The sequence below is a fragment of the Symsagittifera roscoffensis genome, chromosome 5 (genome assembly GCF_963678635.1).
Source record: "Symsagittifera roscoffensis chromosome 5, txSymRosc1.1, whole genome shotgun sequence".
Classification (NCBI taxonomy): domain Eukaryota; kingdom Metazoa; phylum Xenacoelomorpha; order Acoela; family Convolutidae; genus Symsagittifera; species Symsagittifera roscoffensis.
Genome location: NC_087066.1, coordinates 32,379,873 through 32,394,316, shown reverse-complemented (window position 1 = coordinate 32,394,316; position 14,444 = coordinate 32,379,873). Strand labels below are relative to the sequence as shown.

General features: G+C 36.1%; 1 protein-coding gene across 1 annotated transcript; it reads right to left on the bottom strand.

Annotated features, from left to right (window-relative positions):
• Positions 1-7,548, bottom strand: LOC134845737 (uncharacterized). The gene is made up of 4 exons (XM_063862797.1): positions 6,699-7,548; positions 6,174-6,405; positions 5,290-5,470; positions 1-5,064 (listed from the first exon to the last, which is right to left on the bottom strand). The coding sequence occupies exons 1-4, from the start codon at positions 7,123-7,125 to the stop codon at positions 115-117; spliced, it is 5,790 nt and encodes a 1,929-aa protein (XP_063718867.1). The 5' UTR covers positions 7,126-7,548; the 3' UTR covers positions 1-114.
• Between the last annotated feature and the right edge of the window lie 6,896 nt (positions 7,549-14,444).

The following is a 14,444-nucleotide window of genomic DNA, read 5'->3' as shown; positions in this document are numbered from 1 at the left end:
TTATCAAGCGAAGAATCTATATTTACATTAAATGGAAACTATTTTTTATAGCTGCCGATAATTATATAAATTAATCACCATACAAAACTTCCAAATGGCTAAACATTTGGTAAACTATAATTTGGGAACAGCTATTCTGGATTTAGATCGATTCGACTTTGGATCTTTTCTGGGCTTCGGAGTCAAGCTTCGGTTTCGCGATTTTCTTTCGCCACTCACCGGCGCATTCGCTAGGTTTTCAACACTCGGCGAACGAGACGAAAGCCCTCTTGCGGGCAGCGGGATTCTGGATGATGTCATGCTTTTGTTTTGATCGGCTGTTTCTCGAATTAACTTTTCAAGTCTTGATTTTCTCTTGACAGATCGGACTGAAATTGGGTGTGAAAGGGGCGCAATTTTTAAGTTTTTATCATTATTGCTATCTTTGTTCATTTTTGGTTCCAAAACGTGAATAACGGTATCGTTGTTCTGATTGCTGTTTTCGCACGTTTCACTCAAGTTTTCCTTTTGAATCAGATTTTCAGCTTTGTTTGATGATTTTCGATCCTGTTCCGAAGTTGCGTCAATCGAATCGAAAACATTACTTTCCACCAATTCTGCGGTTGATTGTGAAACGTTTTCAACTGAGTTGCATACTCGCTGACCTTTCTGATAAAATGCTTCGCTCTTGTTTTTCGGCTCACCTTTCTCCTCTAATAAGTTTTCCATAGATTTGCTCTTATTTCGAATACTTAGACTTTCTCTACTACAGTGGAGACTCCGAGAATTCAAGGTCATTTTTGAGCTTCGGTTAGCCTGGTCAGTTTCAGTTATAGATTTAATATTTTTCTTTATAAAATCCGGGGTTTTCGCCCTGGTTTTGGCGGGTTGGGGAGCTTCGGTAGACTTAACCGGCTGTGGGGTTTTTGATCTCGGTTCAATTTTAGTTTTGGTTTGTAGACCGCTAGACCTCAACGACTTAGCGAAGGTCATATCAGCGACAGCAGCGTTGAAACCTTCAACACTCTTGATAGGTTTACTTTCCGATGGGGTATTTTTCTTAATTTGGTTTGAAGTTTTGGGCTTTTCCGTTTTAGTCTGAACAACACGGGGAGAATTTCTTAGAGAGGACAAGAAAACTAAATTTGCATTAGCTTCGCTCATGCCGCCCATTTCAGTTTTCATGTACATCTTTTTGGTCTGACTTTTCCGTTTCCGTTCATGGTCGCCATGATTAAGTTGAATTTCATCGCGTGTGAAATTAGCCGAATTTCTTTCAAAAACAGCTGATGTTTTCAGAAAAGTCGAATCGAGATGTGCCATTGGAACCTCGACTGAGCTGGAAACAGCAAACGTTGAGTTAATTCTTTCTTCAATAGGCGAACTTTTAATCGGTGATATTTGTTCAATTCTATCGTTTGAGGTTCTCGGCGTTGAACCGAGAACTGGAGTTTCATCCCACGAAAGCTCCCGTGGTACCTCGAGTCTCTTTTCGGGCGTCTTGGTGTCAGTGAATTCTGAGAGTTTTGATTCGTTTTTGATCTCCTCAGTAACCTGTAGCTTAACATTTTCGACTATCTGCTGGAATTTATCTTCTCCTATTAGCCCAATAAGTTCCTCTGCTGTTTTGATATCTTTTAAACTTGATTGGCTTTCGTTGTTTTGTTGGCTGTTTTCATCTGTTTTTTCTTTCATTTTCAACTCGACTATCTGGGCTCCATTTTGTCCCATTTCCACTCGAATTGTGTCAATATGAATGTTTATTGCCGGGTAACTAATTGTTGTTTCCATTTTAGAGAAACTTTCACCTTTGCCTCCATCAAATGACTCGTTTTCTTCAAGGTTTCCGTTAACCTTTTGGATTCGGTCGTTTGTTTTGAGTGGGCTGACCATGTCTGGCTCGTTGTCGCTGGCAGTTTGATCCGCCTTTTGCATGCGGTCATTAGCTTTAGTTGATTTGGCTTTTTGAGAATCTAGCTCCTCAATGAGCTGCCTCATCTTAAGTTTTGTGTTTTCAGTTCTAGGCGATGATTGACTCATTAGTAAGTCGGTCGTACCTGACTTCGCACCTTCGGATTTATTTGCTACCGGTGTTTCGTCCAGTTTAGAGCTCGCTTCTTTTGGAAATGATATCGGAGTATTCAAAAGATCTTTTGATAATCGATTTTCATCGTTGATTTCATCATGCTCAATCATTTCAAACTGAGTGGCAAAACCTTCTTTTGAATTGTTCTTAGAGTTCTTGCTTGCAGACTTTCCTTCTGGTAGATGCCCTATTTCATGCGAACTTGAACTATTCCTATCCCTGTTTCTCTGATCAACCAGTACTTTGCCAAGTTTTTGATTTCGTTCCATCCATTCACCTACTTTTCCTTGCGAGTTCAATGAATTTCTTCTGAAGCCAAAACTGTGATCTTCAGCTATGCCTGTTCTTCTAATTCCACCATCACTACCAATGGCATCACCATTGATATTGGAGTGACTTGTGCTTACTGTGTCATTTTTTTGCACAATAAGACCATCTTCATTCTCGAACCGTTGTTCATTAGTAGCGATTAAGAGGTGTCGATCTTCCGCAGATGCTGGGGAGAAACTTCCTTCGCTCTTATGCTTCTCGGAAGCATGCCGACGAGGAGTTGCCGACCTCGGTTTGACTTTCTTCTCAGGTGTCAAGCTACTGACATCTGAGAATGGCGAATGATCATGGCCATTTTGCCAAAACTTTCCTATATTTTTATCATCGGAGCTCAGTTTGGCGTTATCAGCTTCGTCACTAAAGGGTCTGAAGTTGGTTTCGTCACTTGAAGAGGTGTCAGTTTCGATTGAATCACCCTTCGTTTTCGACACTTCTTTCACATTATTATCTGTTACTAAGTCTTTCTTGTGGCCATTGTACGAGGCGCTAGTTTTTTGCGTTTTTTGGACACTGGCTAGAACGTAAGAGGATCTCCTTTGATTAAAATCTTCTGAATTTTTTTCAGGGATGAATTTCGCAGAATTTGGTTTTCTTGCAAAATCTTCTACGTAATGCTCCTTTCTAAACATTGCAATTGCTTTCGACTGTCTCGCACTATTCGAAGATTGGACTTGGCCGATACTTCTATTTGGATGAATTTCTTCTTCGCTTTCGGATTCAAACAGCTCATTCACCATTTTGGTCACGTGGGGTGATACCATAGGAGTTGATGCCTGGAGTGGGTTGTCTATTTCCAACATTGTCTGGATAAAATCTGGAGTTTGTCTGTAAGCAGAAGTATTTTCGAATTTCTGGAACTCATCTGAAACTTCTCTCCTGTGTTGACTTGTAGTTTCTAGCTCTTCACTTCGACTATTTGAAGGAGATGAAACCTCTTCAACAAATTTATGGTTCGGAATTTGTTCATTTCGCTTGTTTGCTCTAGTGCCAAAAAATTTCTCACGCGCAATTGCAGCTTCGGTTAAAACGTTAGTTCGAAAAGGGCCTTCAGATCTCGAAGTGTCCGAATTGTCATCTACATCTCCAAAATTTTTCGGTTCCGAAAGTTTTCTTGTTCTTAGATCAGCTTGACAAATATTCATCTCCTGTTGATTAGATTGAACTCGCTCATTCGGTTCATTCGGAGAATACGTTCTGGAACGGAACTCAGAATGACTTTGCCATTTGTTTTTCTCGGATTGATTCTGAAGTTTGACATCATTGGCATTTGGAAGAAAAATGACATCAGGTCGTTCTTGATGAATACTTGGTCCTCGATTTATGTAAACTGCTGCTGGTACCTGGGATGCTCTGGAATTTCGAGTTCCACTTGAAACTATATCTGGAGGCGAAGAATCAAACATTACAGGTTGTGACCTCAGTGGATTGGAATTTTCCAGACAGATTCCCGAATCCTGTGATGTTGCGTAATCAGAGAGACGACGACGGTTCTCGCCCAATCTGGATCGAGATCTATGTCTGCTCGTAGACCTTGGGTTATGTAAAACTTCGCCCGTGTTCTCTAAAATGCTTCCCGGATTGTATAACAATTCAACTGTGTTTTGTAGCATTTCAGCTGGATTATGCATTTTGCTTCCTGGGTCATCTACTGGATTACGTGAGACATCACTCGAATAATGCAATGCATTGGAAGGGAGGTTTTCGTACAAATTGGGTCCAATATTTTCATAAGTATGATCTTCAACAACCAATTGCTTGTTCGTCATGTTAGTAAGCAGTGATTTCTGATAACCTCTAGAACTCCAAGCCTTAAATGCATGCTCATTTTGCTGTTCGCATTTTGAAACTAATTTCGCTTCAACCTGTTCGTTTGCCTTTTGAGGCAATCCCAGCAAATTTCGCAATTGTGACACGCTGTATTTCTTAATTCTACCATCGGTTTGATCGATTCCTCGGATTTCTTTCTCGCTGTTATTTTCGCCTACCAATTTAGAATCAAACTCGGCTAATGCGCTGTGACATCTAGACTGTGCTGCTTTGATCTTTCGCCTTTTCCGCCTCCTAAACGAATCCAAGTTAGTGTGTTGCGGGCTCAAAGGAATAGGTTCTGAGACAGGTTTGTCGAGAAAATTCTCACTAGTATCAGAAACATGTATTTGAGGGTTTTGATGCTGTGTTTTTTTATCGAGAAAATGGTCATTTTGTTTTTCACGTTGACTTTGTTTACTGTCCACGCGATTTTGGTTTTCGCTTTGAATTGAATCCAACATATGTCGTTGTTGCTCCATTTCATTTCCGAAGCCGTTTTCTAACTTGCGAAGGTTGCCATCATTCAAAGTTATTGGGACTTCGCTGAGATTCGAGCTCTCGTTTTTAAAACAATTTGCATAATCAAGAGATTTCCAGCTTAGCTCAGATTCGAGTTTTGAACTATTTGATCTTCCGTCAGGCGTCTTACATCGTCGCTTCGCTTCGAAATCCAACTTTCGTTTCACTTTATGCTGTTTTCGAGTTGTTTCGGTTTTCTTAGTGGCGGGTTCGGAGCTGAGTGTCTCGTTTATAGTCGTGTCTTCGCTGAGTCGACAGGGGTCATGGGTTGTGAAAAATGAATTGGCGACTTCCCATTCGGTGTCTTTTGAGAGCCTCATCACAGTTTTGTCGCGCAATCTCTAGAACAAAGACATATATAACTATCAAAACGGTCTGAGAAAAACAAGGAAAAATTTTTGACTCGAAAAACTGGTCAGACTTTTCCAGTTTTCGGACAAATTTACATCGAGTATTGGATTATTGGACTAATTGAATGAGAAGCTGATCTCTTTATTAATCTTTGAACAGCAACTGGCTATCGTTGCTTTTGGACTGATATTTTGGTCGGTTGTGATGGTTCTTACCCGTGCAAACACCCTTCTTCCATCTTTCGCCAGTATGTATCTGCCGGGTGCCTCCTGAGTCAGTCCAAACTTCTCCTCGCAAGCACAGAGTGCCAGCTGTCTCCTAACTTCGTCGTCCACATCTCTCAGCAGTTCCCAGTTACAGCAGGTGGAGTTCTTCGCAATCCGACTCGGAAGACATCTGGGAAGACATCTTCGTTTAGTTTTTTTTTTGAAAAAAGTGGAAATAAATTTTGGATTCATGAGTTTTTATCTCTCTCAAGGTCAGGTATTGTAGAAAAACGCAAGAGGGTGTCGAGTGATAGATCACAGTCATATTAGCGCTGCAGTGAAAAATTGCAAAAAAAATCCAAGAGTAGAGAAAAACAGTTGCAGTCTGCATTTTCTTGCCGTGTACCATTTGTTGCTTCTCCAAACAGGATGCGAAAAGGAACTTATTCATCAGGTGTGTTTTCTCTACTTCCAAAAAAACGGCCACTCTTGTTTAGCTGTAGGTTATTGATGAAAAAAATAATCGTAGCTTGACGTAGCGATGATAAACTTAACGTAGAGTTGATCAAAAACATACTTTGGAAAAACATTTAAAAAATTGATATAATCAATAGTTAACACAGGAAGTTTTTGAAGAGGACTTAATTTATTTGACCACCTTGTAGAGAATTTTATCAAAAAATTCGCGTTTTTTTTTTACTAATTACCAGCTTCAAATTTATCAGAGCATAGAAGGTGTTGCAAAATTTTTGCAGCTACAATTTGTTTTCGAGTTTGATTTACAAAATTCTTTTTCATTTCACACATATTTTGATAAATTGTCTTTCATTTCTCAGGAAAATCGATTTCACTCTATGATGGCAAAAGAAAACTGGGAATATGAGAAGTATTACCTGTCCAGTCTATCAAGTTCCTTCTCCTCTCGCTCCACGGATGCATCCAAAGCTAGCAGACCCGGAATGCGCATTCCGAACTTCCTTCCTTTACGAGACACTTCAAGGAGACATAAGACGAAGTTCCTGCAGTTCTTCCGGAGCACTAGATCGTCCACTTCGAACAGCAGGCACTGAGGGATCCCAATCTGATCACGACACCAGATGATGAAGTTCTCCACGTTTCCTCGTGCTGATATAGGATAGCATGAAAAAATCAACTTACGTACATATTTCAAATTATCCAGAAAAAGAAAAGTAGCATGCACAGTTCGAATTGCAAAGAGCTGAAAAAAATTTCTCAACAACAATTTTTTTTAAAACGATGATTTTGGACTTTCGAAAAAGAAAATTTTCAACAAAAATCAGTTTGCCAAATGAATGAAAAACCTGACGTTTTCTTTTGTTCAAAATCACTTGTGGTTTGTTCCACGGGAAAAAGACAATTTGGCCAATCATTTGCCAAAAGTCTTTGAGGCCACTAACCTAGGAAAGTGCCTCTTGGCACTTGAGGTCTATAGGACACAGACTCCTTCGGAATAACCACTCCCCTCTTCTTAACTTCTTCCGGATGTCTGGCCGCATAGGACCTTGCCAGTCTCTGGAGGTTGTTTGCATGTTGACACAACAGAACACCATTGTCCAGGCATTCGAAAAAGTTATCCAGACTTAACTCAATGTGGTAGATATCGTTCAACCACGCGGCTAGATCTTCCACCATCAATCGCACGTAATCTTGCATGTCATCAAAACATGATGTAAAAGGAACCGCTTTGAAGTTTCTAATCGGAGTTGACACTTTGCTTCGTGTTTCCATCGAAATGCTTTCTCGGTTTATTGGTATATTATACTTGTTAGGATTGGCGAAGAGTTCGAGGCACGATCCACTGCTCATCATTATTGGTACTTCCATATTTGATTATAAAGAATGTTTTAAATGCCAGTACTTTGTCACATAATTAACCAAAAATAAAAAAGAAATTTATGAAACCAAACAACTTTAATTAATAATTTCGATTTAAGATGCTGCGTTTTGGATATATACAACATTTATGAATGCTTTTGTGCTTAACCAAAACAGGTTGCAGTTTGATTTTGAGCATTTGGCCGAGAATTTTTTTTGCAAATCAGTTTCAAGAGGCAATGAATTTATTTGACTTCTTGTTGAAAGCGGCCACATATTAAATTTTTTTGTTTGCACTCATAATTGAAATATTCAATAAAAATTGAAAAGTAATCTTAAGTCTTGCGTAGGATTCTTATAAATTAAAACTCAACGTGTTATAACTGACTTGGTTTCTGACTGTGTACGTTTTTTATGCCTTTAAAGAGTAATATTAGTAAGCATTTGTTAAAACACGCACATTTTTGGACATATTCGAAACAAAAGCTCTGTAGGAGATACAAGAGTATTCTCTTTGATAACATTAAGCGGCCAACCATTATCAAACAGTTGGTATTAAAAAACGATTCAGCCAAAATAACTTTTGTTGACCAGCTAAATATCATCTAGTTTATTATGGCTCTCTGATTATTACGTATAAATGAAATTATCACATAAGTAACAATTTGAGAGAAAGAAAAATATCTCAGCTGTCAAAGCGGAGTGATCTCTGATGCGTTTTCAATAAAAAAAGCGTTCACTATCCCCCCTATGGTACCTTGATTTTGCGTGCCGAGAGTAGAAGAATTTTATTAGATTGTATTAGAAAAAAATTGCCCTAAATTTCTTACTTATGTTATGCTTCCAATAAGTATTATTTTTTAGTTTGGTTGAACATTTACTGCTAACAAGTAAAAATTCAAAAGCTAATAAAAAAGAAGACTTGTCGATTAGGTTAGGTGACCAAAGATTTTTTTCAAAATTTCAATGTTTGGTTTTTGATATAAAATGAAGCTTCTACAAATCGATGCCAAATTCATCGCATGTATAATTTAAAAATTGGATCTTGCTAGACAATTCCCCCTTCTGCAAAAGGGGTAAATTCGTTACCAGGCACAAAACTCATATATGCTCAATCGTTGAAATTTTATTTCTGTTGTGATTCAAAATTGCAAAATGATAACTAAATTTTTGAGATTTGTTATAACGGCTATCAAACTCTTCAGTGTGGCATCACTTTAAAAAAAATGGAAAATTGTTGCTTCGATCATCAAAATTTGTCCGGGGAACAAGAATGGATGGTACGATGCAATCATCCTCACAGTAATCATTTTAGTATAGTTTTTTCTGCGCCTTGTGACAAAGGATCTGTCATAAATGTTAGGCATCTTCGACAATCGTAGTACAATAACCAAACAGGACAACAGTTTTTGAAGAAAAAAAGCTTTAAAAATCACATTTTTTTCAATGTTTTCGAAAAAATCTTTTAAGTTTTGAAATTTTTGATTCCCAAAATGGCATTAAAAATCTCCAAAAACTGTTTACTTGATCAAAATTAAAATTAATTTTAATTAGGCTATTGTAAACTGCCTAACATAAGCATAAAAAAGCGTGCTCGCGACTTGCTCGAATTTGGACAAAAGATCAAAAAGTTCAAACCAATTTTTCTCAACACTGGTCAAACTTTTTTCAAAATTTTAAAATTTTGTTCGAATCATGACTGAAAAGTTATTTTATTATGATATACCACTCAACTCTCTGCGATGAATAAAGTGGTGGCCAAAAAAGTATGGCTAAAACGCAGCTGAATACAACGATTTCAAATGGTCCGAGCATCTAGAAGAACTGCTGCCGTTGTGTAGGACAGAAGATATGAACCACAGAAATTGATGCAGAAATTTTTTTTTTTAATGTGCAATCAACCTGTTTTAAAAAAAGTATTTGATACTTGTTTCCTTATAACGAGAAAATTTATTAAAACCCTATGATCGTCTCAGATTTTGACTGGAAGGTACAAACTCATAAAAAGTAAGTAGCTGGTTTTCGAAAATTGTTGGAGTAACTATTTTATCAAATCTTACAAAAGCAATTCAATCTTACTGGGTTTTTTGTACTCAATCATCAATTTTTGAACAGAATCACTGCATCAGATAGAAAATATGATTCCTGCAATTCGTTTTTGCCGTCTTGAAACATGATTCTGTTAACTTTTAATTGAAAAACTGTACAAAAAGACCATGCTGAAAAACTTTCATGAGAAAATTTCAGTAACTAAACAGATGCTTACGGATGAAACATGTAACTGGTTTTTTAAAAAGGACCACAAAATTTTGATAGTTTGCTTTAAATGTTCTTATTGTGAGGATCAAACTGAGTTTTGCATCAATCATGTTCTTTAAAACTTAATTAACGAAAGTTGTTCAAATTCTTTGTTGCTTTAGGCAATTGAATTAATCTGCCGCTGCAGTTTTTGACTAGAAATATTTTATAATTTTTTGGTTTTCTTTGTAATTTAAGTGATATGATTTGTATCGTTCTAATCGCTGACTTGAAAAGCACTCAAAGAAATTAACAATTGCAAAATCAACTACAGAACAAAAAATGAACTTTTACAATGAGAGTGTGAATCATAATTGTAAGAAAGAAACTGCAAAGGATACAGGATCGATCATAGAGGAACACCATGAGTTACTCATGTTTTTTTGAAGTAAAATAACATGATTTCCTAAATTGGCGTCGTCCACCTGTTAAGTAGATTTTCATTAGATAACGAGGTAACCCACGCACTTAACTTTCAGTTTCACGAATTTATACCGTTGATTGACAAAATAAAAGTTTTCATTGATAGTTAAAACAAAGAAACAGTTCTTAAACAATTGAGCCTTGAAGTCCATTCAGTAGATGAGCTGCCACATGAGTTGTATAAAGCCGAATAACCATTACCAAAGCCAATTGGCACGGTTTCTCCCTCAGGAAAGGACCAAGATAAGAGCTGCTCAGCTCTCATGGAGAAATGCTGTCGGTTGTGCCCCTAGAACTTGTCAAGATGTACATGCAACTTTTCTGACTAATTTGTTGGGCTGGCTGATGTTGCTTCGCCCACAAGCAACGACCACGTGTCATGGTGGGCTCGAACATGCGACTTTTTTATTGAGAGGCCGAGACACAAACACTTCTCCACTGCTTCCCTATGAGAAATGGGCATATAGTATCCACTTTCCTCTGGTCATACCTCAGTATTAATCAAAAAGTATTAGATGTCAGTATTAATAATTCAACTACGGATTATTTTAGTTCAGGGATATTTCCTAAGCTACTACTCACACCTCGCTAAATTTTTATGCTATTGTCGGCGTCTAGATTAGTTGTTTCGTCCCCTACTTGCGCTGGCGAGCCATTCTAGTTGGTAGTGCGCATTTTATTGACCTGCATCATTTTACTTATTAAATATTATTTTCTTATAATTAACGTAAAAAAAATTGTTTTTTTTCTATGCAAAACACTGCCTGTAAATGTTTGTTCAACTTTGCGAAATTAAAAAAAATTATTAAAATTGGGAGATTTCCCACAAACTTTAAAAAAGCATTTCAAAAATGTCATAACTAGTTGGGTTTTTTTTCAAAGTCTATGAAAAATACTAATCATACAAAATTCATAAGTTTTACTAAAATGGTTTCACCGAATTTTCAAAAACATTTTACTTGTTTTGGCATAAAAGTCGGTGTATCGTAATTTTTTGGCGTGTAACTTTTTTGTCTAGAAAATGCTAATCCATATATGGAAACTGTATGACTAGCACTTTTTTGATAACAAGAATAAACATTTTCGACAATAAAGGAATTTCGAAATTGCATCAAATTTTTTTGTCAAGTGCAAATCGAATTTCGTACTTAAAAAAAACTTTCAAAAAGAAACTTTTTTGCATGCAAATATTAAGTTTTGTGAGCATAATAAAGTCCTGAATACTCAAAAGTGAAAATTTTTTCCGTTTCTCGGAATAGTTTTTTTTTCGAAAACGCTAAAAACTCGAATTTGTTTCTTATGGCATGCTTATGTGTGCCTCAATCAATGTCTGATAATTTAAGCAATCACATTTTGAAAAAAATCATCATTGAAAATTTTTGCCAAAATTTATAAGTTTTATGCTTTCAGTATACGATTTGTATAGGAAACGCTTATACAATTCATGTCGTTTCAAATGCATTGTAAATGCTGGACAATCAAACTTTTGTTGACTCTCGCTTTGAGTAAGAAATGGTTTTTATTGCTTGTAATCGGAGAGTAAATTTTAAGAAAAAATTTTTGTTTATGGGAAAATGCTAATCATACAAAATCCATATATGAAAAATCTTTAATCGTTTTCATGCATTTTTCTGTACTTACGGAATTGCATAAAAAGCGTACGATTAGCATTTTTCTATATATTAAAATTGTATGACTAGCTTTTTTGGTCAATCCGGCGTATTTGCATTACTCGCTTTTTACATAATACTTACATTAAAAATTTTTAACTAAATATATTTTCTGAAAATTTTCTAAACTCAAATTTGATTTTCTGAAAATCGAAAAAGGGAAAATAGGGAGTGGGGGAATAATTAACAAGATCATTTTTTTTTTACAACATGCACCGGTTAATGCATTATTTTCTTTAACAAAACATCTTTGTTTGCCATTTTCGAAAAAAAAATTGCGCTCGTGGTGTTTTTTCTCCAGACAATTTCACCTTCTAACCTGAAATGTTCATCAAAGTTTTTTGTTCAGTCTGAATATTTTTGATTAATTGAGCCCAAAAAAATTACAACTCTACAGATACACTCGTCTGACTTCAAAAAAGATACAGTAATAAATTTATAAACTTTGTTGCTCCAAAATTCATTCTAAAACAAGGTTTTTTTGTTGTTCCTCCGCAATAGACTCAAAAGACTCTTAACGCGCAACATAGAATATATATTAAACATATGTTGCCTGTGTTTCTCCCAAAAAATCTGAAAACTTACATATATACTTTACCAATGTTATGTGCGACCTCAAAGCACCAAAAAACACGCAAGAGATACGCATTTTTGACTTTCTTATACCAGATTTTAGAACTGAAAGTTGATAAACTGCAGTTGCAAAAACATTGATTTCTGAATCTTATCCGGAATGATATGGTTTTAATTTTTGTCAATTTCTGTCCAGTTTTATTTCTTTTTTTTTAATATATTTTTTGGAGCAAAACACAGATTTTTCTATGAATATTGTTGCCTAGTTCCTTAAAGATAAATATCAACTCTACTTTTGTCTTTTGCTTTAGACGCAAAATACAATTAACGATAAAACTCTTGGAGATGGCTGAACCTATTCTCTTTTAAACTGTTCAATAAACTTCTTACTGACGGTTTTTTTAAACTTTTTGAAAAAAAACGAACATTTATGTGCTCATTATATTTCAATATACTACCATATAGAAGAAATTTTTGCTAAAAAGTAAATTTTAAACGTTTTCGCAACTATGTGCATCGTCAGGATTTTTACAATGAACTACTCTAAATGACGATAAAACATCAATTTACAAATGTTATTTACACTAAATCACATACAATTTGGTTCTAAACCATCATGATAAAAAATTAGCCAATCACAGTTGACCTCTAAATTACTATTAAGATTAAAATACTTTTAACCTCTAAAAAAATAATTAAACATTTTAAAATTAATTTGTCTGGAAGTTTCTGTCATAATTTCGATTTAGATATGTACGTTTTGAATAAAAAACCAAAAAAATATTGGGACTAAATTTTCAGTGTTAACTCCCTGCTCCTAAACTCATCGCGCGTCTTCAAGCCCGGTTTCTCTTTCCTGATATGTATTGCCTCTAGTGTTAGCAATTTTGTTTGGTTGTTTGACCTATCTATAATTTCCCAACTAAGATCTGCGCTATTTCCCTCAAGTTGGCATTGCTGAAGGTGGAGTCCTACCGGTGAGTCTGCTTTCTTATGTTCCTCAATTCTAGTGGTCAATTTTCGAACAGTTTGTCCGACATAGGTGGAAGTGCATCCACTACATGACAGTTTATAAACCACTCTTGACTTGAGGTCATTAGAAAATGCTGACTTCAGTGATGGTAAACATGATTGTAGGTTTCTTGTGGTGAAAACCACTTGAACGTTAGTTAATTTTCGTAACCTGTTAGCAAAATATTGGCTCTGGTTACCTCTATATTGCACCATCAGCATTGGGGGCTTCCCATCCTTTGGTGATTGAACTGACAAACCTCTGTCACTATCCAGGGGCTTGCCCTTACCCTCGATGATCTTGCACAAGGCGTCTGAAGCCACCTTTGCGGACCAATTTTCAGGGTACTGATTTGTCAGCCATTGCGCCCTATTAGTTTCCATAGCCTTATCAAATTGCTCCCAGCTAGATGTACTACTAAAAACCCTGTGTACAGTGCCTTGGATAACACTACGCTTATACTGAGTTGGGTCGCAGCTTCTATAGTTCAGTATAGTCCTTGTATCTGTTGGTTTTTGATACCAACTGCAAGTTACACGCCTACCCTGCGATACATTTATGTTCAAATCCAGGAACGGCAAATTCCCTCCGAATTAGTTTTCTCTAGAGTGAACTGCAAATTTGGATGAAGAGAATTGGCGGCATCGAGAAGACAACTCGGCTCCCCTCTGACTGTTCTAACAATGTCATCCACATACCTGAGGAACAATTTCCATATTACCATATATATAAAAATTTCATTTTTTGAAATTTTGTGCTAGGATTTTAAAACATTGTAAAAAGTGATCTGTTTGATGATAGGGAGGATTTTTTATTGTTTGCTGTTGAGCTACGCTTCAAAAGTTGGTTGAAATATTCATTCTTAAGTAATTTTTTGAGCTGAGTTCTTCTTGATTTGGCATCAATTTTTTGACGCAGCAAACTTTTTTACCACCAGACGGCACCTTATGATTTTCATGTAATTGAGAAACTTTTTTAGATAATTAAAGCTATTTAAGTACACCAATGCTTTTTTGTTATAATATCATACAAAATAAAATAGGTTCAAAAAAGAGTGGAAAGTGCAGAAAGTCATTGAGAAGACATCGAGAACGGTATAATACTTCATTAGCTTTCAACTTTGTCTAATGAACATACGGAATATTTGAAGTTATCATCATATACTAAAACATCAGCACCAATTGCATAAAGCTTTCTTCTAAGTTTTTTTAACCAAAGTGCATCTGTTTCGGTTTCCATGATCTGATGGTTAGTTTATTAAGCGCTCACCAATACTCCACCGCTTTGCTATCGCCCAAGAGTTTCTCTTGACTTTCTAAAATGTGGTCACAAAAATTTATTGAAATATCATT

Coding starts and splice junctions, on each gene's coding strand:
- LOC134845737 (XM_063862797.1), bottom strand. CDS start 7,125: ATGGAAGTACCAATAATGATGAGCAGTGGATCGTGCCTCGAACTCTTC. Junction 6,406..6,698: donor GCCAAGAGGCACTTTCCTAG/GTTAGTGGCCTC, acceptor ATCCTATATCAG/CACGAGGAAACGTGGAGAAC. Junction 5,065..5,289: donor GAAGAAGGGTGTTTGCACGG/GTAAGAACCATC, acceptor TCTTTGTTCTAG/AGATTGCGCGACAAAACTGT.